Source organism: Drosophila takahashii, chromosome 2L (assembly GCF_030179915.1).
Source record: "Drosophila takahashii strain IR98-3 E-12201 chromosome 2L, DtakHiC1v2, whole genome shotgun sequence".
Lineage (NCBI taxonomy): Eukaryota > Metazoa > Arthropoda > Insecta > Diptera > Drosophilidae > Drosophila > Drosophila takahashii.
This window is the reverse complement of record NC_091678.1, coordinates 6,975,622-7,000,120: the sequence shown is the minus strand read 5'-3', so window position 1 is coordinate 7,000,120 and position 24,499 is coordinate 6,975,622. Positions and strand designations below refer to the sequence as shown.

General features: G+C 39.9%; 3 protein-coding genes across 3 annotated transcripts; 1 reads left to right on the top strand and 2 right to left on the bottom strand.

Annotated features, from left to right (window-relative positions):
- oaf (out at first) lies at positions 1-6,186 on the bottom strand. Its single transcript, XM_017150648.3, has 4 exons — positions 5,819-6,186; positions 3,479-3,592; positions 3,077-3,395; positions 1-2,403 (listed from the first exon to the last, which is right to left on the bottom strand). Exons 1-4 carry the CDS (start codon positions 6,080-6,082, stop codon positions 2,102-2,104), a joined length of 999 nt encoding a protein of 332 aa, XP_017006137.2. The 5' UTR covers positions 6,083-6,186; the 3' UTR covers positions 1-2,101.
- A 453-nt stretch (positions 6,187-6,639) lies between these two features.
- On the bottom strand, positions 6,640-10,850 carry LOC108063346 (fibrinogen-like protein 1). Its single transcript, XM_044394837.2, has 5 exons — positions 10,678-10,850; positions 7,814-7,849; positions 7,167-7,754; positions 6,889-6,944; positions 6,640-6,833 (listed from the first exon to the last, which is right to left on the bottom strand). The coding sequence occupies exons 2-5, from the start codon at positions 7,841-7,843 to the stop codon at positions 6,695-6,697; spliced, it is 813 nt and encodes a 270-aa protein (XP_044250772.2). The 5' UTR covers positions 7,844-7,849; positions 10,678-10,850; the 3' UTR covers positions 6,640-6,694.
- Positions 10,851-11,039: 189 nt separating this feature from the next.
- On the top strand, positions 11,040-13,509 carry Slh (sec1 family domain containing Slh). Its single transcript, XM_017150671.3, has 5 exons — positions 11,040-11,217; positions 11,295-11,454; positions 11,511-12,199; positions 12,262-12,971; positions 13,029-13,509. The coding sequence occupies exons 1-5, from the start codon at positions 11,190-11,192 to the stop codon at positions 13,362-13,364; spliced, it is 1,923 nt and encodes a 640-aa protein (XP_017006160.2). The 5' UTR covers positions 11,040-11,189; the 3' UTR covers positions 13,365-13,509.
- Positions 13,510-24,499: the final 10,990 nt, after the last annotated feature.

Below are 24,499 nucleotides of genomic sequence, written 5' to 3'. Positions count from 1 at the left end.
TTTAATGTTTTCGTTATTGGTTTTTTATATAAAACGTAGAATTTGTCAGCATTTGTATTAAGACTAATTATTAATTTCAATTACTTTCGTTAGGACTAGTCGATTAATCGTTTATTATTGGCAAATGCTCTTTACACAATTCAGATCATCGAGTTTTATATCGTATTTAAATGCTTATTAATACTAATCAATTTTTACACTTGATCAATTTCGTTTCCATTACATTTTCACACAGTGAGTCGAAGGAGTTGCCTTTCTGTATCGTAGAAAAAATTATTATCACCGTTGGTTTTTCTTGTCGTCGAAACTGGTTTAAGACTTTTTCTTTTGTTTTCATTTGATTTCTTTTTTGTAGTACGCTTTTAGGAAAATATGCCATTCTAACACTCTAAGTAGACTAGGTTCTTGAAATTTATACAATAGATTATTGTTCTTGGTATTGTTTATTATTGGTATCAATTTAATTTGCTCAAGGTTTTCTCTTCGCAAGGTATTTCATTTGTTTCGAATATAAAGTGGAAAAGGTTACAAGTCAAAGGCAAAAAGGCAGGCGTGTTTACGGTCTAGTTTTTAGTTAGTGTAGATTTAGAGGGAGAAAGATTGGAAAGAAAGAGAAAAACGGGGTATCTCAAACAGCCATTATCGAGTGGAAAAAGATAGAAAAGCTTTTATTGCGGCAGTCGTTTTGGTTAGTAGAATTCCCCACATTCTCACCATCCCCTAAATGGCAATATATCATATTCTTGTGGTTTTTCTGTTACAACTATTATGAGCACAATTAATTACGAGTTTCTGTTTCTGCTTCTGCCAACGCCTGACAAATTCCTTAGTTCGATTAATTTCCTTTTTTTCTACCGCTCATAAAATATGCTAAGGCCACATTTAATTTATTTATATCCCTATACCTATTTAATATTCTTGAGCTCAACGCAACACGAGTGGAAGGAGCGTGGAACGTGATATTGTGTCCAACATTCTTAATACATCTAATCAGGCTTCAGTTAAGGTAAAGGTAAAGGTAAGATAAAGTGAAGTGGAGCTAAAGGCAAACAAAGGAAATATAAAACGCTGTAAAAGGGTAATTGAAACGAAATTGCTGCACACAATGTGGATGGAAAAAGTGTGAAGTGAACGGGCAAAGTAAACAAATTGGCATTGGACTAGAACAGATAAATAAGCGAAGAAAGCTAGAGGAAGCTAGAGAAAGCTTGAAGGAAAAATGGTTAGCAATTCCTAAATACCTGAGAAAATGTTGAAGAAAGATGAGAAGAGTTGAATAGAAAAAACGCTATAAAGTCTCAAATTTTATAGTAATTCTTTAGATAGAAAATTTAGAGTATTCAATAAAATAAAATAAAGGTAAATGCTAGGAGGAAAATGTTTTATAAGTGCTTAACCTTTAATTCAGCGAGCTCACTTCGGGTCAAATTGAATAAGGACACCTAATCTAGGTCTAAAACGAAATCCGGCATAAGCGTAAAACGTAAGCTGGCTAAAAGCTAATCATCGTTAAATATACATATATATATACATAGTATACAGAAGCACATTTTTACATTTATTTCGCTTTACTCCTTTTTATCTTAGCTGTGGTCCAACCAGAATCCAGAATCTTGAATGGTGAGCGGAAAAAGTGTCAACACTCGTTTTTTTTCTGGCCGTGTAGTTTGGGGTTGAGTATGGCGAAGTTGGGTATTTCGAGCGTTCATTATCACGCAACGATGGCGGCCATTGCGGATGAGGATGATGATGATGGTGATGACGAGGTGGGGGCAACCTGAGAATGATGCTGATGCTGCTGATGCTCGCTGGGTTTATGTGGGGTTTGCGAATGGGGCTGGGAAATGTGATGGACCGGAAAACTCCACAGAGCAAAAGGCATCTGCTGCTGGACCAACAAAAGCAGTTGGCGTAATTTGTTGGTCGTCGTTGTTGCGCCCGTTGTATCCTTCCCATCTTTCCTCCCAGTTATTGTCGCCGGTGTAGCTCCTGCTGCTGCTCTTGTTTCACCACCACCCGGGCAGGTGACAGCATCCTCACTCCCATTCCGCCGCCTGGCACAGCGCATCTGCATCTGCATCAGCTGCAGCTCGCCGCGTCGTCATTCATCCCAGAGGCACTGCTGTTTCTGCCGCACATAATAGGTGAACTGTGTGCACTTGCGGCAGGTCTTGATGCCGCAGCGATAATTCGTCGGCTGCGCCTGCTGCTGGGCGCCCGAGGAGTCCGCTCCGCCGGCGACTCCCTTGCCCTTGCAGTACTTGAGTCCGCAGGGATACCAGCCGATGCAGGTCTCCAGGTTGCACAGGCAGGGCGCCCACAGGCTGCTCACCTCGTTGCAGCGCGTCGAGAGCGTGTCCGGGAACTTCTCGGTGGCCGCCTCCAGGCTGGAAATCGAGGAGCCTGCAGGAGCCAGGGGAAGGCAACAAACGGAAAACGGAACGAAAAGCGTAAACAGAAAGTTTCAAAGTGCAAAATTCCCTCAGAACTAAACGATATCTACACCCAAGTTTTTCCCTTACTTATTTTAGAACGATTTCTGAGGAGTTTATGTATTAATTCGTTAAATTTTGATATCTCAAATAAATTTAAAAATAAAAGAGCATTACATTTTGGACGACCATTGACTTTTAATTAAAATTCTATACATTTAAAAAGCTACATTTTTTTAAAACACATTTAAGTTGTTTTAACTTGTTCAACAACGTGTGTCCTTTCATAATTTCGTTTTATTAATGTTGTTTGTGTAGAACTTAAACCATATTGCGTGTAGCACACGCGAAATACCCATTTACAGCCTGAACATTATATAAACAGAAGCACAAAAGGTTTTTGTTTTCCATTAAAAAAATTAAGTTATTAAATTGGCATATTCCTGGGGTAAGTAGATGAAATTTGTTTAATAAAAATCGAAAAAAATACCAACAAAAAAATTATAGAAATGGAGTAGATATGCTCTGTCGCCTAATATATTTTTATCCTACCTATCATCACAAGAATATCCTTAGATATATATGTACCTTTAGGCATTTAATCAGGAGTAACCCTGAAAATATCATAAAAAAATAGCACTCACCTGGCAGCTCCGCCCAGGCCTTAAGGTCCACATCCCGCACGTAGGTGGCGTCCATGGCCTCGGCGCAGAGGCCCTGCAGATGCCTGGTGATGGGCAGGGAGCGATTCAGCTGCACCCAGCTGCTCATGGTGAAGGTCTCCCGGCCCTTGTCCTCCTCGGGGGTGCGGATGGTGTGCGGATTCTTCTGGCGCAGCTTGGCCATTGCCGCCGAGGAGATGAAGTCGCCCTTGTTGAACTTGGTGGCGAAGCACATGACCTGGTATTGGCTCTGGCCGCGCTCCTCCTCGCCGAGCACCAGGGCCTTGAGGATTTGAACCTCCTGCGGGTGGAAGAGAGGAATATTTAACTTTTAATTTGGGCTCTCGTGTGGCTTTCGAAAAGATTTTTTGGTACTACACTTACATTGCGAAAGTCGATGACCTGGGTGATGAGCGTGCCGTCGGTCTTCTGGAACTCCAGCGTTATCAGGTCCTCGCCAATGTTGGAGGTAATACTCTCCTGGATCACCTCGCCGCCCTGCAAAAGAATCGGATTAGAGAGCAACAAGTGTTAAATTACTTTCTCGGCACTCGGCATTCCTCCACCCCCACCAACCAGCCAGCTAAAATATTAATACGGCACAAAGGCAGCCATGAGATGATGATGCCGAGGGGTTCCCTGTGTTGTCAGGACTTAAATTAACTATGACAGGACCTCCTGAAGCTGGGCGGCCATGAACCAAATTAGAGTCAAGAGAGTTGAAAAATAGAAAAAGAAAACATAAGGGGCCAACGAAAACGAAATGGAGAAGAGATGAGCTATGGCAAAAGGGCAGGATGAGGATGAGAACGGGGAGTCAACTCGTCACCCCACAACAACATCCGAAATGTAGTTCAACAACAACAGAATTTGCCCTTTACTACACGTGTAACACGAACAAATATGTTGGTTGTGGGTGTTATTGTTGCAATACTCTGGTTTTGGGTATTACTATTTAGACTTAAAGTCTATATAGATTTAAAAAGAGTACTATTATTTCCTTATTAATTAGTTCGTGTCGGATTTTAGTGTTCTTTTTATTTAATCTTTACTTTTAAACTTTAAAAAGTTAATATCGATCATTTCAATATACAAATAAGAAGTTACATATTCAAATCGATATATAAATAATTCGATAAAATATTCATATCGATAAAATCGATATGTAAATAAGTAGTTAAAATATTAATATTGATAATTCTTTATTTGCTTTGTGTTTCTTTTTAAATGTGCAAGAGAGCGTTTTATTAGAAATGGATCGGTATTAATATTTATTTAAATGGGATTCTTTAAAAACTTGAGAATTTCAATAATATTAGAAACTATATAACTAATGGATTTGCAAGGGTATTTGGAATTTCGATCCTTGAAACATCCTTGTTTTCTGTTGTTTTTTTTTGTTCTTGTTTTCCTGGGTTTTTCGTGTGTTTGCACAAAGGCGCATGTAAACAAAGAACAGCCGAGGAAAGAGAGAGGAGCAAAGAGGATGCAGGCGAAGTGGAGCAGAGGAAGAGAGCGGGACAGGACATTTTGGGGCCAGGGACAGAGTGAGGAGAACAATGAAGGATGTCACATGTAAACAAATATGGCCCCGTGTGTGCAAGTGAGATAGCAAAAGCAAAAGAGAAAGAGACAGAAACAGCGAGTTTGGCTGCTGCCAGCTTTCATTATAAGCCCCGTGCTTTTTTGGCCAACTAATCTAAAATTTATGGAAAAGCCGAAAGCAAAGTGTCAATATTGAGGCAGTCAAACAAAGCCAACTAATATTAAAGTGGAAAAATGAAACGTCAGGAAAGTGAAAGCCCCCAGTTTGACATTGAACTGCACTTATTTTATTAAATAATTCACTTTCTTTAATGTATTTTTTTATGGAGCAAGAGATTAAGATAATTATTCCTTTTAAATCTTATTTCCATCTTAACGATCGACTAGCTTATAATTGGACATTCAAACAATGCTCTATTTAAATCATAAAGCATAAATCAAAAGAAGAAATCTGTTCCCCTCTAATCCAAATTGGTTATTGCCAAGCAGCAATTGAAACTGATAAAGGAATAATAAATTTAATTTGATTTCAATGCAGATTATACTATCTTTTCTAAGAAATATAATAACCTAAGCTACTATAAACCATCAGTAGTTTATGTTACTAGTTTTAGAAATTATCAAATATATACAATTTAAATTCAATCCCGAGAAATAATTTTTTTTTAATAAAAAAGTTTTTTTTAGTGGGATTGAGTTGTGTTTAATAACACAAAACATATTAAAAGAAGTCTATCCACATTAAAAATTAAAGTTTGTTGAATAGTTGTCAAGTTATAAAGTTGCCCGCTTTTTGAATTTGTCAAAATCTCGTTTATATGGCTTGTAATGGTTTTTCTAAACTTCCCTTAAAAATATTTTTCAAAGAAATCTACCATTTTTCAAAAGAAATGTCCTTTTAAACATACAGTTTGAAATAATATCGTTTCGTAAATTCTTGTAAATTTCCTAGCCAACCGTTTTGTTTATTTTGCTTAAAGACCTCACTTATTCGCCCTTTCGTACTCTCTCACATTTTTAAATTGTTTTGTTTTGGCGCGCTCATTTTCGAAATGAGCTGTTCGAAAATGGAATGGGCAGCGCTGCCAGCGTCATTGTTTTTTGTTGTTGGCTTTGTGTGATTTTGGGGGCTTTGATTTGGGCAATTTTTCTTTTATAATACTTTTTGAAGTTTCGCACCTGATTTTGAACGTTGATGAGCAGCTGGGAGTGGGCGCGGTCCACGCCCACCATTAAATTGCAGAGCAGGAACCACAGAAAGGCGCGACTGTGCTTGAAAAAGTGATTCCGACTGACGACGCGACCGCAGCAAGTGGTACGCGAATGTGTTTTTTTGGCACTCATCGCGGTCATATGCGAAAGGCGCCAGCGGAGGTGCGATTGGCGGACCGCCTGGGCGGCATTCGCGACGCGCTGATGCGGATGCTCCGCTTCCAGGATCATTTCGATGCGAGACAACACTGCACTCACTATAAATCGTAAATAAAACGGCACGGAACAACGAACCACTCGCGTCGACGAAATGAAAATAAATGAAACGAAAAACGGGGAAATTCAGTAGGGTGACTTTTCGAAATCAGCTGACAGGTGTGACCATGCCGGAAATCCCGAAGCGAGCTGCCAACCTGCTGCGAATGCACTCTTTTTAGTTGATTAAAAAATACCGACCAAAATGTGTATAGCCTGTATCCACTGCAATAGATCGAGGCTCGTCTGGTCACACGCTTTTATTTGAAAATTTTTTTAAATAATGTCGGGTTTTTTTATTTTAAAAATTTGTTTTTGGGTAGTATTAGTAATATTTTTTAGTAGTATTAAAAGTATTTAGCTGAAAAGGAAAAAACCCATCCCAACTGAGAGAATAAATTTTACTTTTAATAGGTACAAATAAAAAAAACATTTGCACCAAATAGATTTCTGGTTTATTTTAAAGTATTTGTTGGACAATGGCATACTAATTTACAAAATTTGTAACCACTTGCAAAAACTTTAAAAAATAATTCCTTCAAATATTGTTCTTTTGATTGAATTTTGAGTAGACAAATGATTAAATTATCATTCAGTTTGGTATGGCCTGATAAACATTTTACACGATTTCAGATTAAGTCTTCCTCTGTTGTTCCAAGTGCTCCACCAAACGCCATTCGTATCAGTCAGATTCATTTCCCATGAATGGTAATAACCATTCAGATTGCTGAAAATATTAAATTATTATTATTATGGTTTATGATAACAGTTTATATAATTACCATTGGGAATTGGCCCACCAGGACCAATAAAACGCCCTATTATAACACCCATAGTACAGTCCACATTCACAGGCCCTTGAAGGAACACGCACAATTCGCGCCGGGTAGGGCAAGGGACCTCGTGGTGTGGATTCACTTTTAGGTTAAGTGAATTTGAAACACATACAAACGAATTTTGCCTTGGCGTTTTCCTGGAACACCAGGGCGGCCAAATAACTCCGCATCACTTACGGATGACGCGGTAACTTAAACTCCAAAAAAAAAAAACACCCATAGTAACAGTCGTAGTGCCTGAATTTCTTATTCACAGATCGCGACATGGCATCTCCAGCGGTTCCCGAGTATTCACCCAGGGACTTCAAAGCGTATCCTTCTCCTTCGCTGCCAACCACAAAGTTATCATATCTCGCATAGGCAGTAGCATCTTGAAAATCGACAAGTTGAATGTACAATTCATGCCGGCGATTTGTAGTCAACTTATGAAGCTTTTCGCAACCAAACCAGAATTCCGCTTCAAGATTTCCAAATCCGTGCTTATACCAATGTTCATGCATTGCATCCAGTGTGTTGAAGGATACAGTTCCGTCGATACGTCGCTGGATTACCATCCATTCTGACCCGGCTGAAGGAATATCCTCAAAAGCTGCATCGAAATCAAAATCAATACCAGGCAGCCTCACAATTTGAATCCCATTTTCTTCTTTGACTTTGATTAGGGATTCTAGTTCAGCGATTCGCCTATCCTTCACTTTCAGTTCTTCGTCCGCATCCTCAAGTTTGCGTTTCAACAGGTTAATTACAAGTTGTACGTCCTCCTTTTGATCGCTTGATCCATTCACTTCATTCATCTCTGAATCGGAACTGGGCTAAAATATTAGTTTGTTTATTAGAACTTTAATCAATGAATAATTTAGCTTGTACTTACCAAGAGTTCTTCTTTGATGTCGTGGGTCATGGTGAACTAAAATGAGTAACTGTCAGTTATAATCTTAAAGGGCATAGCAGACTTACCTAGGGAAAACGGCCCCCAGCGATTTTTAAAATTTTTGAATCAGCGATGGTAGATAATTAGAAGGAGAATATGGAAACCAATTTTCAAAGCTATTGGACATTTGGCTGAGGAGTAATCGTCTGCAATCCAAAAATGTATTTAAGCTTATATCTGACCAACGGAAACGCTTAACTGAAAATTAGTGATGAGAAATCAAAGGGATAAGAAACAGGTCCTCGCTAAAGAAGCTTGGAATTTTTAAGACTTTTTAAAAGTGCAGAAAACCACGATTAAAATTTTCAAAAAAATTTTTGACCACTTTCAAGTTTTGGCAACACCACCAATTTTTTACAGCTCCTGTGTCTTTTAACCATTGAATTAATAAAAAAAAATCATAATTTTATAGGTGGTGCAACAGTGTCAAAGAAAGGAAAAACTAGATTTCAAGTAGTTTTGTGGGACTTTTTCTACAACCCGGCCACCCCAGCTTTTTTTTTTAAGTTTTTGAAGTGCACAGTACCAACTTGATTGCAAAGCCCATTGCTTCCAATATTTATTCTCACACCTATTTTGGCACTATCATCACTTTTTTGCCGTATTTTGGCGTTAGAAAGAAAACAAGAAATCAATTTTATCTTTCGAGCAGAAAGCACGATTTGCATAATTCAAAAGCAGAAATATCTGTCTTTTCATGGCCGATTACGAGATAAAAAAATAATGCTTTCAGACCATTGATGACCCAGCGATACCATTTTTTTAATTCAAAAAATAGGCTTTCGGCCAATGGGCAAGTTTGAAATAATACCATTCTATTTTTCGCAAAAGGGAACCCAATTTACTGTGTGAATTCTTTAGTTCGTTTTTGTATTACTTAACTGTCAAAAGTAGTAATTTTTAATATGTAATACACAAAATTATAGATGCTTTGGAAAAAAGTAATAGGTCAATGAAAAGAATTCATAGCGAATTCCTCAACGGAGATCCCACATTGAATCCAGTGAATTGGGATAGAATGGTATTTTTTAAACTTACCTATTGGCCGAAATCCCACTTTTGGACTTAAAAAATGGTCTGAACATCTATGGACATCTATGGTCTGAAAGCATTATTTTTTTTATCTCGTAATCGGCCATGAAAAGACAGATATTTCTGCTTTTGAATTATGCAAATCGTGCTTTCTGCTCGAAAGATAAAATTGATTTCTTGTTTTCTTTCTAACGCCAAAATACGGCAAAAAAGTGATGATAGTGCCAAAATAGGTGTGAGAATAAATATTGGAAGCAATGGGCTTTGCAATCAAGTTGGTACTGTGCACTTCAAAAACTTAAAAAAAAAAACTGGGGTGGCCGGGTTGTAGAAAAAGTCCCACAAAACTACTTGAAATCTAGTTTTTCCTTTCTTTGACACTGTTGCACCACCTATAAAATTATGATTTTTTTTTATTAATTCAATGGTTAAAAGACACAGGAGCTGTAAAAAATTGGTGGTGTTGCCAAAACTTGAAAGTGGTCAAAAATTTTTTTGAAAATTTTAATCGTGGTTTTCTGCACTTTTAAAAAGTCTTAAAAATTCCAAGCTTCTTTAGCGAGGACCTGTTTCTTATCCCTTTGATTTCTCATCACTAATTTTCAGTTAAGCGTTTCCGTTGGTCAGATATAAACTTAAATACATTTTTGGATTGCAGACGATTACTCCTCAGCCAAATGTCCAATAGCTTTGAAAATTGGTTTCCATATTCTCCTTCTAATTATCTACCATCGCTGATTCAAAATTTTTAAAAATCGCTGGGGGCCGTTTTCCCTAGGTAAGTCTGCTATGCCCTTTAAAGATGATCAATTTAAATGTGTAAATTTTTGATAAGCGTTTCTTCATTTAGGGAATATTTGATTATTTATTTTGTTTAATGCCGCTAACATATATATTTTTGCTTACACTGATAAAAAAAATTAAATAACTAAAATAAATATTTGCATATTGAGTGAATATTTTATTTGAATTGAATACAAAATTATAATATTTAATATAAAAAATATTTTAATTAAGGTCCAATATTCCTTGTTAATAATATTAAAATTAAATATTTTACGTCACTAAAAAAATTTATATTGAAATTAAAGTTTAAAACATTTTAATTAACAATACATATTAATTGTAATATTTTCATATTTAAAATTAATAAAAAGCGAAATGGATGAAAAACATTCAGAAAAATATTTTAATTAAATATGAATTATTTTTTTTTTATCAGTGTAGCGTTTCTAAGTTTAGGGAATACTTGATTATTTATTTTCTACAATGCCGATCAAGCGACGACGCAAGAGTGCTGATTTGTTTCAAATGAATCGATCGACTCATTATCATACTCAATATACATATTTTGTGTGCAAATGAAACAAATGACTCATTCGACACGTAACTTTTCGCTAGAAATTAAAAGATCAGCGAAAACCGCTTATCTGATATTCGCAGTCTCATTTTTTTGTCTATAAATTTTATATATAACATTTTATATATATTTCGTGGGAAATACTATGGCTACGTCACTGTACGTATGTATATATATGAGTATGTGACATGATCGACTATATGGAAATGAAATAAATAATAAAACCACAAGAAAAGAAAAAATAATCGAACATATGCCTCACGAAATTACGGTTTAAATCAATAATTCTTGAATGATTTCCTACGAAAAGTTATATTTTCATGTTTCTAATAATCTATTATTTCTTTTGATGTCTACCGGAGTACCCCCTTTCTTGGGGCTGCAAGCTGCAGAATTTAATTTAATATCTTACCAAAAGTTTTTTAGTTATGATAAAATATGAAATGTTTAAAAAAAACTTTTTGTCCGTCACTTGTGTTGGAATTTCAACCTTGTAGCTCGAAAGCCAGAATGAAACTGCGCCTGATCAAGCTCGACTTACACCAAATAGATTTTAAAGAAATGATTAACATTTTCTTATGTAAAATAATATTCACAAATTTGAAACGTTCGAAATTCAAAAACTAAACCGGCTTTTTGGGCAAACACAAGGTGTTCTACCAGAGTCAACGGTTTTTGTTCTTCGATTATACTAAAAAAATACTAAAATGTATTATTTTTGGTATTTCCGCTGCTAGCGTTCACACTTTCGGCACAGCTGATGCCCCCACTATGCACTAAAATTGGCCAAAACGCGTTGCCCGCAGTCGCTTGTGACGTGTTGTTTTTTTGTAAACTATGTTTTTTAGCCACTAAAAGGGGCTAAGTTTGTTGAAGATCCATTGAAACCAACCCAGACCGACGGCCGCCACAGCCACACACAAAATGCTGACCCTGCGGGAGCGCCAAATCAGTGAGAAACCGCCGAAACATGAGATCTCCTTGAGGGGAAAGCTTAATTAATGGGTTTTCCTGCCTATCCAATTCCAGATGCCATTAAGCAGATGCTTAATTTAAACTCGCAGCAGCCGAAAGCCTTGGCCGCTGAGCCCGTGTGGAAGATCCTCATCTACGATCGCGTTGGCCAGGACATCATATCGCCCATCATTTCCATCAAGGAGCTGCGCGAATTGGGCGTCACCCTGCATGTGTAAGTCAAGTCTGATCCTCCAGGAATCTAGCTTATATATACCCATTATCCCATAGGCAACTCCACTCCGATCGTGATTCTATACCAGATGTGCCGGCTATATACTTCTGCCTGCCCACCGACGAGAATCTGGACAGGATTCAGCAAGACTTCTCAAACGGACTGTACGATGTGTATCATTTGAACTTCCTGGCTCCCATTACGCGCAGCAAAATCGAGAATTTGGCCGCTGCTGCTTTGCACGCCGGCTGCGTGGCCAATATCCAGCGGGTCTACGATCAGTATGTGAACTTCATCAGTTTGGAGGACGATTTCTTTGTGCTGAAGCACCAGCAGAGCGAGCAGCTCTCCTACTACGCCATCAATCGGGCCAACACCCGCGACGAGGAGATGGAGGCGCTGATGGACTCGATTGTGGACTCGCTATTCGCTTTGTTCGTGACCCTGGGCAATGTGCCCATCATCCGGTGTCCGCGGAACAGCGCAGCCGAGATGGTGGCCCGCAAGCTGGAGAAGAAGCTGCGCGAGAATCTCTGGGATGCGCGCGCCAATCTGTTCCACATGGACGCCACGCAGGCGGGCGGCGGAGTGTTCAGCTTCCAGCGACCCGTGCTGCTGCTGCTGGACAGAAATATGGATCTGGCCACGCCGCTGCATCATACCTGGTCGTATCAGGCGCTGGTGCACGATGTTCTGGACCTGGGATTGAATTTGGTCTACGTGGAGGATGAGTCGGCCAGTGCGGGCAAGTTGAATGACTCATTATCAGCCTGAACTTTGAATTATATTAATTATCCCCTCTTTTAGGAGCCCGCAAGAAGCCGAAGGCCTGCGATTTGGACCGCAACGATCGCTTCTGGATGACGCACAAGGGCAGTCCGTTTCCCACGGTGGCCGAGGCCATTCAGGAGGAGCTGGAGTCGTACCGCAACTCCGAGGAGGAGATCAAGCGCCTCAAGACCTCAATGGGCATCGAGGGCGAGTCGGACATTGCCTTCTCGCTGGTCAACGACACCACCGCCCGGCTGACCAATGCCGTCAATTCGCTGCCCCAGCTGATGGAGAAGAAGCGACTGATCGACATGCACACCAAGATCGCCACTGCCATTCTGAACTTCATCAAGGCGCGCCGTTTAGATTCGTACTTTGAGATAGAGGAGAAGGTCATGTCGAAGCAGACACTGGACAGGCCATTACTCGACCTCCTGCGCGATGGAGAGTTCGGCCAGGCGGAGGACAAGCTGCGTCTGTACATCATCTACTTTATCTGCGCCCAGCAGCTGCCCGAATCGGAGCAGGAGCGGTTGAAGGAGGCGCTGCAGGCGGCGGGCTGTGATCTGACTGCCTTGGCGTATGTGCAGCGCTGGAAGGGCATCATGAACCGCTCGCCAAGCATCAGCCAGGCCACTCAGTACGAGGGCGGCGGCACCAAGACTGTGTCCATGTTCACTAAGCTCGTCTCGCAGGGCAGCTCCTTCGTGATGGAGGGCGTCAAGAATCTGGTGGTTAAGCGGCATGTAAGTAAAAACTTCTCCAAATAAAAGGCAGTTGTAATATCCCAATATTCCTTTTAGAACCTTCCAGTTACGAAAATCACCGAGCAGGTGATGGAGTGCCGCAGCAATGCGGAGACCGACGACTATCTGTATCTGGATCCCAAGCTTCTCAAGGGCGGCGACGTGCTGCCCAAGAACCGGGCTCCCTTCCAGGACGCCGTGGTCTTTATGGTCGGCGGTGGCAACTACATTGAGTACCAGAACCTGGTGGACTTCATCAAGCAGAAGCAAACGTCCAATGTGCAACGGCGGATCATCTATGGCGCTTCCACGCTGACCAACGCGAGGCAGTTCCTTAAGGAGCTCTCCGCTTTGGGCGGCGAGATTCAGTCACCAGCGGCGACGACGAGTTAGGAGCGGCTGCTCCGATTCCATTGCTGCTGAGCGGAGTGGACCGGGTTCTGGGTGCAAGTGCATGCGTGTGTTTCTGTGTGGCTTCTTTCGTTTACTTTAAGCATATCCAAAAATAAATTAAATGCCAGGCAAAAAGAAAAAAGAAGAGGGAAGCAATTACTCCAACCTGACGCTTAATCCCCGAAGGACAACAAGCAAAAACATGCGTAGCCTCGTGTACAACAAGCCCAGGGAAAAGGGAAAAGGGGAACTCGGGCACTCGCATTCTAGGCACCCATTAACACCAACTTGGCAACGCTTTGATGGACAGCTGACAGACAACCAGTCAACGGCTGAGGCGATGATGGCCCCGGCCCGATTCCCGATGCCTTCGGCGGCGTTGGTGCCACAATTATGGGGCGACAACTATGCGCGGCACTTGGGGACAGAGGCAGCAGCAGCAGCAAAGGCGCAGAAGCTGGCAGGGACAGCACCCGGCAATTAGCACTATCCCTGACCAACTATGAATGGACAGTCGATGGCAGAGTGGCACTGAAGCACTCAGCAGCTCTTTTTTTTATCGAAGCTCTGCAGCACTGATTGAATGTCGCTTCTTTTGGATGGCAGGCAAGTCAATCAAAGAAGGGCGTTAAATTATCCCTGAAAGTCCCACTTTGGTTCGGTTTGGAAATGGAAATTGTAGTCAATATCTAGAAGTTCATTTAAATTTTAGAAAACAAACTAAGTAAATGCGAATGATTTCGAATATAATGTTAAAATATTCGAACGGTTTCTATACGTTTTCTAAAAATTTCTTAAAAATACTTGACATTGTATGCTTTATATTTTATTAAAACTTTCTAAACGTAATGTATTTCTTCATCAGAACTTAAAATCATCCACTTAAATTTTCAAAAAGAAGAAATCCAGGACCTGAAGTAAAAATTTCAAATAATTTCCATGCGTTTTCGAAAATTTTTGAAAAAATACTTGGGCATTGTATATTTTATTAGAACTTTCTAAACGTAAAGTATTATTCCATCAGAACTTAAAATCATAAAAAAAGAAAAAAACTGAGAAATCGAACCCAATAAATCCACTTAAATTTCCAACAAGATAAAGCTCCCCATTGAAAGTATTTCCAAATAAATCCAACCCACTGTAGGAAGTTTTCCGAGATAAGCGGCGAACAAATACCGAAAAAAATGAGAAAAAGTATGGAGGAGAAAAAACCGATCCGTGGGCTAATTAACACTTTTGGTAAATCAGAATTGATGGCCCCGCTGAAAGGCCGCAGAAGAGATGATGACGCTGACGATGACGATGATTATTCATGGAGCGTTGAGTTTAAATATTGGTTTTGGTTGGGCCTGGCTTACTATCCATCCAGACTACCCGTGGCCACAATTTAAATGTTAACATAAACAAGAGCAATTTAACAAAAGCCCAAGACCCAAAAAAAGAAAAAAACAGAGAAGAACACCAAAAATACAGGGGAAAAGAGAAGTCGGACTCCCAGCCAGAAACTGGTAACCCAAAGTGATTTCACGGGTACGGGTGGTCCGAAAAGATGCGGCTCAAACAAATCATAAAGAAAAAATGAGAGGGAAAAAGACTACAGAAACTAACAACGAGAACGCAACATGAAAGAAATTCTTAACTTGCCACATGCATGAATCGATTATGTGGTAAATGCAACTGTGCCGGTGTGCGTGAGTATCTGTGTGTGGAGATCTTGGAGCCCAGAAGAGCTCCTCCACTCCTCCTCCAGTCGAGACCCGAAAAATTGAGGAGAAAAAAAAATGGTCAGGCAGCCGTTTCCCACATTCCTGCTGTGAATCATAATGGCTGCCGCTGTCGTCGTCTTGGTTCTGTTGGGTCTGCTGGGTCTTCCAGTTCCCTCGACCCACCGATCTTCGCCAGCACACCGATACACACTCGCCGACGTCCCATACATATATCATAATCTTAACAACTCTTAACAAGGCAGAACAAATTCCAAAATTCGAGGAGCCGGGCTCAAACAGCCAGTCAGGCGGTCGGACGATCCCACAAAATGAAGTGCCGGCCAGACAGAGAAGGCGATCTTTAGCTTCTTCAGCTTCAACTTGGGTTTCGGATCTTCAGACCCAATGAATGGACGATGACTCGAAGTGAAGAGTCTGCCGAGATCTGGCCAGATATGTATACTTTACCTTCATTCTCCAATGCATACGCTTTTTATATGGATTTACGAAATTCTTTAGTTCTTATGATAAGAAATTTTTAAGATTCAAACGTCAGAATTATGGAAATATCAAATATAGATTTTATCACAGTAAGTATAAAAGTTATAGCGCAACTATTGGAAAGAATAGCAAAATATTTGTATTTCGAAATGCATCTTTCATATAAATCGAATAGGTTAAAAAAAGGTTTGCATCTGATTGAATTTGTTATAGTTTTGGTATTAATTTTTTAAAATATAAGCATGTTGATCAACAATGATGACAACAATATGATCTACTTTACTGAACTTAAAATAAATATTTTTAGAACGTCATTTTGAAAACTAAAATAAAGCGACATTTTAATCGCATTAAATAATTAAAATCTGTCTTTAATAACCAAAATCGTATAACAAGAAGTCGAGATAAAACAAAAATTCCCAAAAACAAGATCAACGCTTTTTTCCACTTTTAAAGAAATGTACACCATACACAATATTTTAAAAGCCCCATTTATAGTTCAATAGAAAACCAAGGCCGCCATCTATGGCATTTGATGATTTTATTTTTAAAACGTCTGTTACTATTATACCTTAAATATTTAATTAAATTGCATCACTTTTTAATACTTTAAACTCTTTTTTTTATTAATTTCCGTAATGCTCTGTGCATGTCAAACTGTGTGTTATTTATATTTACATTTTAATTTTTTTGATCTACCAAGATCTCTGGTTTCCCATTTGCTGTTAGTAGCTGCTGGTGCTACCACAAACATTTTCTGGGACCGTCGGTGGTCCTCCTTTGGCGATCGGGAGCGGCATGTTAATTAATCAGCCAAATAATAATAAAGCACCCCCGACGAAGAAGAAACGAGCCGAAACGCAGAGGGAGAGGTTCCAAATATTTGCTGGCAATAAAAGAGCAGCCTGGATGGATGGATCATCCTTGGTGGCGAAGGAGGAGTTGGAGGAGTGGGAGCCGGCTTGTTAGCGTCTTGTTAGCCGGGCTACCAAAAACAGGCTAAATAAAACAGGCAAAAAGCATGCCGAAGAAGTGAAATAAAATAATAATAAAAGATGAGGACCCCGCATGGCTGTGGGCCATTTCCTGAAGCCATCAGAGAATGTGCAACAAGAAATTGATTTAAACAAAAATCTTATTGCGTGACGCATCACATGGGACCGGCCACGCCCCCTTTTTGGCCCGGCGATCATTAAAAACAAAACGAAAACAAAACCGAAATAAATGCAAGGAAATTGTAACCGGCTGGTGAATAAAGAGAGGGGGCCAGTGAAGCGAGGGCCTCTCAGGGAGGAACCCTACTTTTCTGGGTCTTCATTATCCTGGCCTCGGGCGCTTCTTTGTTGGCCGGACCGCTCCTAATGGCCACCAACAAACAGCAGCCAACAGCTTCATCAAACATAAACAAATACACTGGACATGCTCGGCCGGTTGGCTCTTACCCCACATGCTGCTCCGCACAAGGGGAACTCCCCTCGAACACTGAGAAAAATTGGGGAAAATCTTAAAAAAAAATAAATTAGTATTTATCAAGTTAATAATATTATTTTTAAAACATATATTTATACCCGTTACTCGTAGAGTAAAAGGGTATACTAGATTCGTGCAAAAGTATGTAACATCTAGAAGGAAGCGTTTCCGACCCCATAAAGTATATATATTCTTGATCAGGGTCACTAGCCGAGTCGATCTAGCCATGTCCGTCTGTCTGTCTGTCCGTCTGTATGAACGCTGAGATCTCAGAAACTACAAAAGCTAGAAGGTTGAGATTTCCCACACATATTCTTTGGCTTCCTACGCAGCGCAAGTTTATTTTAGCCGAGCGCCACGCCCCCTCTAACGCCCACAATCGCCCACTAACGATTTTAAAATGGGTCCTGCGCCCACATCTTTAAAGATTTCCGAGAAGTATAAATGCAATTTTGTTGTGTATATTTATACCTATCGAAATGTAGAAGACATTTTTCAAATCGGACCATTCATTAAAAAGTTATACGCTTTATAAGTTGTCAACATATATCTATCTCCCTCGCACTCCCTTTAGCTGAGTTACGATTATTAGTCGGGACACCAACTTGACACAGCGTTCGCACTCCCTTTAGCTGAGTGACGGGTATTAGATAGTCGGGACACCAACCCGACTATAGCGTTCTCTCTTGTTTTATATTATTTAGTATAACAAATCTTTGTAATTTGTAGATATCATTATTGATTGGGAACATAATTTTTTAAGGATATACTTGTTATATGTAAAAATAGTTTAAATTGTCCAGCAATTTTTAGAAAAATAAAAAAAAAAAAAAAAATGGATAAAAGGAATCATATTAAATCTGTGTTTAAAATTTGTATTTATATATCTTACTTTATTTCTTAAGATCAGAAATAGGTTCTTAAGTTGACTTTTGTAATACCTAAAATTCTTTTCTCTGTAATTGTTGAGTCTTCGGGTCAGACTGGAGAGCCAAGGCAACGAAGACGACGACGTTACCTTTGCTTTACGATCGCGTATCTCAAGTTTATCGCTTCATTTTCCATGTTTTATGCGCAATTTATGCCGCACAGCCCCAGTCGAAGTCCCATCCTCGCCAGCCACACCGCTCGATCCCCCGAAGCTCCATGGATCTTGGCCAGTTTGGAGGCCTGTGCTGACGTTTCTTTGGCTGGAGTTGGCAATTGCACACGCACCGCTTTGTCTGCCGGAGAAGAAGCTTCTTGGTTCTTTAGTCTGCAGCATCTGCGTGCCCTGGGAACCGAAGAGGAACGAGAAGCGAGGATCCAGCCCATGGCCAACCAATATCCAACCATCCACCCAACTTCCATTTCCCATCTCCCGTTTCCATTGGGCATAAGTAGTTTTTGCTGCTCTGGCTGCGATGGTTTTATTTCTGCGTGTGGTTTGTTTTAGACTCGTGCATAATAAAGTCGAACTAACATGTGGTTACAGAACAGAACGGTTTCGAAATGGCTTTCTTTGAGGGAAAATTAAGTTAACCTTTTAGTGTTATATAAACGTAAAAAGAATAAAATACCTACTTAGAAATATTTATCATAAGTTATTAAATTGTAAAGTTTTGCTGTAAAAATAATAATTAAGTAATAAGTAATAAAATATTATTTTTACCCAAGTAATATGGTGACAAAATGGAAAACAAAATGACTAAAAATTTAGATTTATATTTCTGATATGAAATAATTATGACCCAATCCCAGCGACAATTTGTCTTAAGGAATCCGACCTGAGAGTTCACTTCCATTTTCCCCACATCAATGACTTCTCAAACAACGTGGGCAATTAGCCGCCGCTTTGTAGGCAATTAACTCGCGATTAATGGGCGCACACATACCCTCGAAATGGGGGTTATAAAACTGTTCCAACTGCCTACACACTCGCCTTTCTTCTTGGGAACCCTCCCGCTTTCATTTATTACGTATTTGTGTACGCGGTTAATTTTTTATTTTTATGTTTTGTCAGTGCTTATAATTAATCACCTGTTGTATCCCCAGTTCCATTCCATTCCGATCCGAATTCCTCCACCTGTCCGATCCGATCCGATCCTCTTTCTCTAGCGCCATTAGCGCCGGCTTCCCCTGCGCTTTGATGTCTTTATTTACTAATTTCCCGCTTATCATTTGGATGTTTTGTAAATTGAAACATTTTCACTAATTGCCTGAAAATTTGTTGCCCCGCCGAAGTAGCAGCAGCAGATGTGCCGGGGAAAATAGGGAATAGGGAAAGGCACCTCGAGTGCCCTCTGACCCCTCCGACGGCAATTAGAAGAGAAGAGAAGCCGCAGCGGCAATCGTCAACATCCGGTGGTCAAAATGTAAGAACAGTAAGAACAGAGAGTCACTAAACTAAGGGAAAAATTGAAAATTATGTGGGCGAGGGTTTTTCCAAGAAAAACGCATACGCAACTCGGGGAGTTGGAGGAGCCACTGGCAACTGACTCTTGACCATGTTCAGCATAGAGAGTCATTAACTTGAACATCGATTTACACTGCACATTTAAGTGGAGCCTATAAATTTTACTATTTAATTTTTAAATATTGTTTATAATATATTTAAATTACTTATAATCCCACTTATAATATTGATAATGATTAGGATTAAACACAATCTTTCTTATATGGTTTATTAAATATTTTTTATTATATTCTACTTAAGCCGTCTTTATTTATTTGTGAATTTATCATTTATTTATTTTAGACAAATTTATGAAATGATGTATTTATTTTATAATTTTTTAAAATTAATTTAGCAATGACATTAAATTTTTTTGCTCAGTGAAGATGATGGCGATTCTCACATCCTGGTCACACACTCATTGCCATCAGCGTCTTTTGTTTTTAAGTTTTAAGGCCCAAGCGCCGCTTGGCCGAAACGACTTTACAGTGCTTGACAAAAGTTCGCAGTCGCAGTCGAAATCGCCGGTTGTAAGTGCAACCGCCCCTGCCCCGCCCCCTGGCGATGCAGTTGGCATACAAGACCCAAGAATTTTAAGTGAGTTGAGGCTGGAGAGACAGACAGTCTACCTCGATGGGATGTGGCTGCTGCGGATCCTCTCATTGAAAATGCATTTTTCATGATGTTGCTGCAGTTGTAGCTTGTACAAGACAGCAAAAAAGGAACACAAAATAAGGGAAAAAGACTCTGGAAAGCAAAAAACAAATGGAGAAAAAATAATGAAGCTGGCATAGACGAACGGACGCCGTCGAGCACGATTTGCTTGTAAGTTTACGGCGACAACAGCCGCTGAAGTTGCCAACTTCGAACAGAACGCAAATTAAAGCAGCGAAATTAATTGAAGTGATGTGCAGGCAGAATTGCAAAAGTGCAGCGAAAAGCAGAAGATTGCCGAAAGAATCGCAACAGCAACATCTGCAACAGCAACAGCTGAAGAAGCAGCAGCAACAGCAACAATCCTGACAACCCATTTTGTACTTACAAGTCATTATCACCGGCCAAGAGTCGATCGCCAGTCACTGATAAGGGTCTGCTTTCTGGACCTACGGATATCTCCTGGTCAGGGCATCCTGCCAACCCCCCTTCCCACCCTCTTATCACCGCTGCCATCGACAACTTCAAAGGCAGCCACTACAAACAGATAACGAGCAACAGAGACATTCGAAACGGGAGCAACAGCCAACCAAAAAGGGATAAAATCGGGATCGGCATTGTGAATTGTGGATGAGGTTTCTAAAGGTACACTGGTTAAAAACCTTAAGAAATTTGATTAAAACCAAAATCAGAGATTTTATTGAACCCAGATTTTTAGAAAAATAAATAAAATCAACATTGTATTATAATATTATTTCATTTAAAAATTTAGAGCGGTAAACGCCACTGAAACAAAGTTGTAAGAATTATTTTTTCTCATTAAATAAAAAACCTTGCACGCTTTTTGGGGCGTTGAATTTATTTTACCAATTAAAAAAGCTTAGCTAATAGCAAAGTTTTTAAAGGGATTATAGAAATAGGAAAAATTATGTTCTATTTGTTAAGAACGGTATTTGATAGAAAAAGGAGTTTAAATTGTATCTCAGAATTATTCTAAATAATGCTTTTCGGATTTTAAATTTAAGATCATAAACTATTGTCTTACTTTACTTCACATATAATTTCAGTAATTTTCCCATTGTTTTCCTACCACTGTTCCCCAGGAGCAGAATCCACTGTGTGCAGCGAACAAAGCATTGATGATAATGATGTCATTTGGCATTTATTTACGAGGCCCATAGTCGATGCTAAACGAGATCTAATTTACATTTATAAAGCTGTTCTACGCACGCACCCTGGGACTTGTGACTTGTTTTGCGTTTAACTCCTTCTTGCCCCTGCCGCTTTCCCCTTCCCCTGGGCAACTCCTTGTGTGTCCTGTCCATGGTGTTGTTGTTGTGGTTGATCGCTGGGCATTGTTGATAAGATCACAATCGTATCGCCTTAATCGCTCTGTGTTGTTTGTTCTGTGAGCGAGTGTGTGTGTGTGTGACAACAGCAACAACAATGAGCCACTGACAGGGGGATAAATAAAAGGGGAAGGGGCGAAAGGGGGTGGGGGTCGGAAATCAAGGAGCAGGACAAGAGCAACTAAGTGATTCAAAGTACAAGTGCATAAATTACAGATAACGATACGTGGCTGACTGGTCTTTTGTCGTTTTTATTGTGCAAGTTGCCCGGGGAAACTGGGGAAAATCTGTGTAATCTCAATAAATAATTCCCTTTTTTCTGGTATAAATTAAAGGAAATAATTTTTATTATTGTTAGACTGTCAACTAAACGGAAACGATGATATATAATATTTTTTGAATATTTTGTTTAATGTTACTTCATTAACATTATTTTGAGGTACCTTTTTTATTACAAATTATACCTTAAAATCAGGAACCTAAAATAGCCGTTATTATTATGAATTTTACTCCATTAAAACATACATCAAATATTTTTCTAATGTTTACGAAGATTTGGAAAACAAAATTAATTAAAAATGCTAGTTAGACCTTTTAGGTAAAAATCTAAAAAAAACTATTATTTTTGGTCCCTGGTTAATGTAGACAATTTACATATAGAGAACATTTTATTTAGAAAATGTTTTGAAAGGAGAAGATTTGGAAATCGAATTCTATGCCCAGAACTTTTCTTTCAAAAATGAGTTGTACAAAATAAGTTTGCCAAGCAATCAACTCATTAAACTCAGCGATCATAGCACCCTCATTATTTTCCCTCCAAAATCCTGGGGCTTCTCGACGGGTCCACTTAGTTGGTACTTCGTTTGAGCTAGTTAATTCCGGCGGCGCTGAGTGGCTGCCACCCAATCGGCAAGCTGATCGAAATTCAGAGAATCCTTTGGGCTATTGTGTTGCCGCTGCACGAAATTCCGGGTATTGCATCCCGAGAAGCGCCGAAAAAGAGACCAAGCTTTCTAAACAGGCCATCAAAAGGCAAGAACGCGGCCTATTATGAGCCAATCTCGGCATTTTTATTTTTTTTTCATTCGGGGGCTTCTGCTCCGCTCGCTTGGTGGTCAGCAAATGAAGTCATAAAATTTTCAGCGTGCCAAAGAACGGTCCAAATAACGACGGAGGAGAGTTTCGGAGGCTTGGAAGACGGCGAGTGAGCCTTTTGTACGGTAGGCCCTCAGCTGCCATTGATGACGGAGATGATGATGGGCCGAAACAACAACAGCCAACTGGTAACCCATGGACCCACAATCACACAATCGCACAAAACCCCCACGATCACGACGATGCGTCCTCGTCGGCGGCGATGCGGCTTCTTGCGATACAATGATACAATATTATTATGCTGGCCCAGCATCAGATTGAAATCAAAGTGTATCCCCCCTCGGAACGCCCCTTCATCCTCATGTTATGTGTGCCTCTTTTTTTTGCCTGGCCAGAACAATTCAGCATTGTTTTGGGCACTGGGAGGCCACCCAAAATGTTATGATTAAGTTATGTGGCGTTCCCGTCGAGAGGGAACAACGGTACGATGTCCCGGCAGCCATGAGTCAAGGCAGTTAGCTCCAAATAGCCAAAACATGACTAAGAGCAGCCGAAAAATATTTAAGGACAGACGAGGTGGTGATGAACTATAGTTACTCTACAAGAATTTGTTGTTAACAAGCTTATGATGGAAATTAAAATACATTTAAAATTTAAATCAGTTATTCTATTATTTTTCATTTTTTAATGCAATTCTATTTAAAGAAGCAATTTTTCCTAGCGATTTTTTTTCCTCTTTTTATAAACAAAAATACATTTAATTAAAAATTTTGTATAATTGAAAACCAATCCGAGCTAAGAAATTCTTTATGAAATAATGTAGATTGAAAAAATTCTATATATTAATAGATAGCTTTAATATAATGCAAAAACTTATGTAAAATCGACCAAAAATTATTTTTAATTATTAAAAAAAATACTCTGTAGTACCAAAAAACCCAGACCAGTACAAACTTTAAAAAGCCTCGGCAAAACTTTCTCACGCTTAAGCCACCTGACGCCTGGGACTAAACCCCAAAAGCCTCAAAAGCCCGTCTCTGGATGCCCGATCTGTTAACACACAAAAAATGATGAAGAAACCAACTCTACCCCGCACAATAACCCCCAGGAACCAGGCTATGTATAATTTTCAATGAAGACATCTGTCAGCAAAAATGTTCAGGCGTTTTGTTTATGGCATTTAAGGCAAAAGCGATTTTTATTACCACAGCGACAGCAGGGCAGCCGAGGCAAAGGAAAACCACACGCGACGCTGTCGTCGTTGTCGTCGTCCACATCATTGACACATCGTATGCAAATTAAAAGCGTCTCGAAGCCAGATCATAAAGTCGCAGCTCCAGATCGGCAGAACTCCGGATTCCAGAGCTGGGAACCTCGACTTGCAGGGCCCAAAGCCCGAATCGCAGATCGAGAGCCCAAAGACCCAGCTCGAGGTCAAAAGGACGCGTCCCATTCGACGCGATCTGTGGCATGAAAGCAGTTAAATGAAACACCGCAGCCCATTCTTTTTCGTAGGGGATCGGTTAGGATCGCAACAGAGACCGCCCGTGAGGATCTGAAGATCTCGGGAACTGGGAAACTGGGGAACTCAAGACCCAACCCGGTTGGTTAATCAGGCTCATTAGGTGGCCGCATCTCATTTATATACAAAATTACGAACATGGCTCGCAGATTTTTGCGGTCGTCTCTTCTCCTTTCGAAATGTGATTAAGTTATTTCGCCGTGGCACTCGGCCGGAGATGGAGATCCAACATATGATACACACACTCGGCCACATATAAAGCCATCGGTTTTGTTTTTTCGAACGCTCCATTAACCGTAATTAAGGTATATTCTCCCTGCCTGCGCTTTCTTTTTGTGCCCTGTATGCCAGGCCGGCCGGCCGCTCATCCTTTTCGCCGCTGTTCCTTCTTTATTGGCTTATAT

What these genes read in the sequence shown, in the direction of transcription:
- oaf (XM_017150648.3), bottom strand. Translation starts at nt 6,082, where the DNA reads ATGATCCTGGAAGCGGAGCATCCGCATCAGCGCGTCGCGAATGCCGCC. An exon ending in AGGTCATCGACTTTCGCAAT is followed by an intron (nt 3,396 to 3,478) that starts GTAAGTGTAGTA and finishes TTCCACCCGCAG; the next exon opens with GAGGTTCAAATCCTCAAGGC. An exon ending in GGCCTGGGCGGAGCTGCCAG is followed by an intron (nt 2,404 to 3,076) that starts GTGAGTGCTATT and finishes TGGCTCCTGCAG; the next exon opens with GCTCCTCGATTTCCAGCCTG.
- LOC108063346 (XM_044394837.2), bottom strand. Translation starts at nt 7,843, where the DNA reads ATGACCCACGACATCAAAGAAGAACTCTTG. An exon ending in AATTCAGGCACTACGACTGT is followed by an intron (nt 6,945 to 7,166) that starts TACTATGGGTGT and finishes GAATGTGGACTG; the next exon opens with TACTATGGGTGTTATAATAG. An exon ending in TGGTGGGCCAATTCCCAATG is followed by an intron (nt 6,834 to 6,888) that starts GTAATTATATAA and finishes TAATATTTTCAG; the next exon opens with CAATCTGAATGGTTATTACC.
- Slh (XM_017150671.3), top strand. Translation starts at nt 11,190, where the DNA reads ATGCTGACCCTGCGGGAGCGCCAAATCA. An exon ending in CCTGCGGGAGCGCCAAATCA is followed by an intron (nt 11,218 to 11,294) that starts GTGAGAAACCGC and finishes ATCCAATTCCAG; the next exon opens with ATGCCATTAAGCAGATGCTT. An exon ending in ATCTGGTGGTTAAGCGGCAT is followed by an intron (nt 12,972 to 13,028) that starts GTAAGTAAAAAC and finishes TATTCCTTTTAG; the next exon opens with AACCTTCCAGTTACGAAAAT.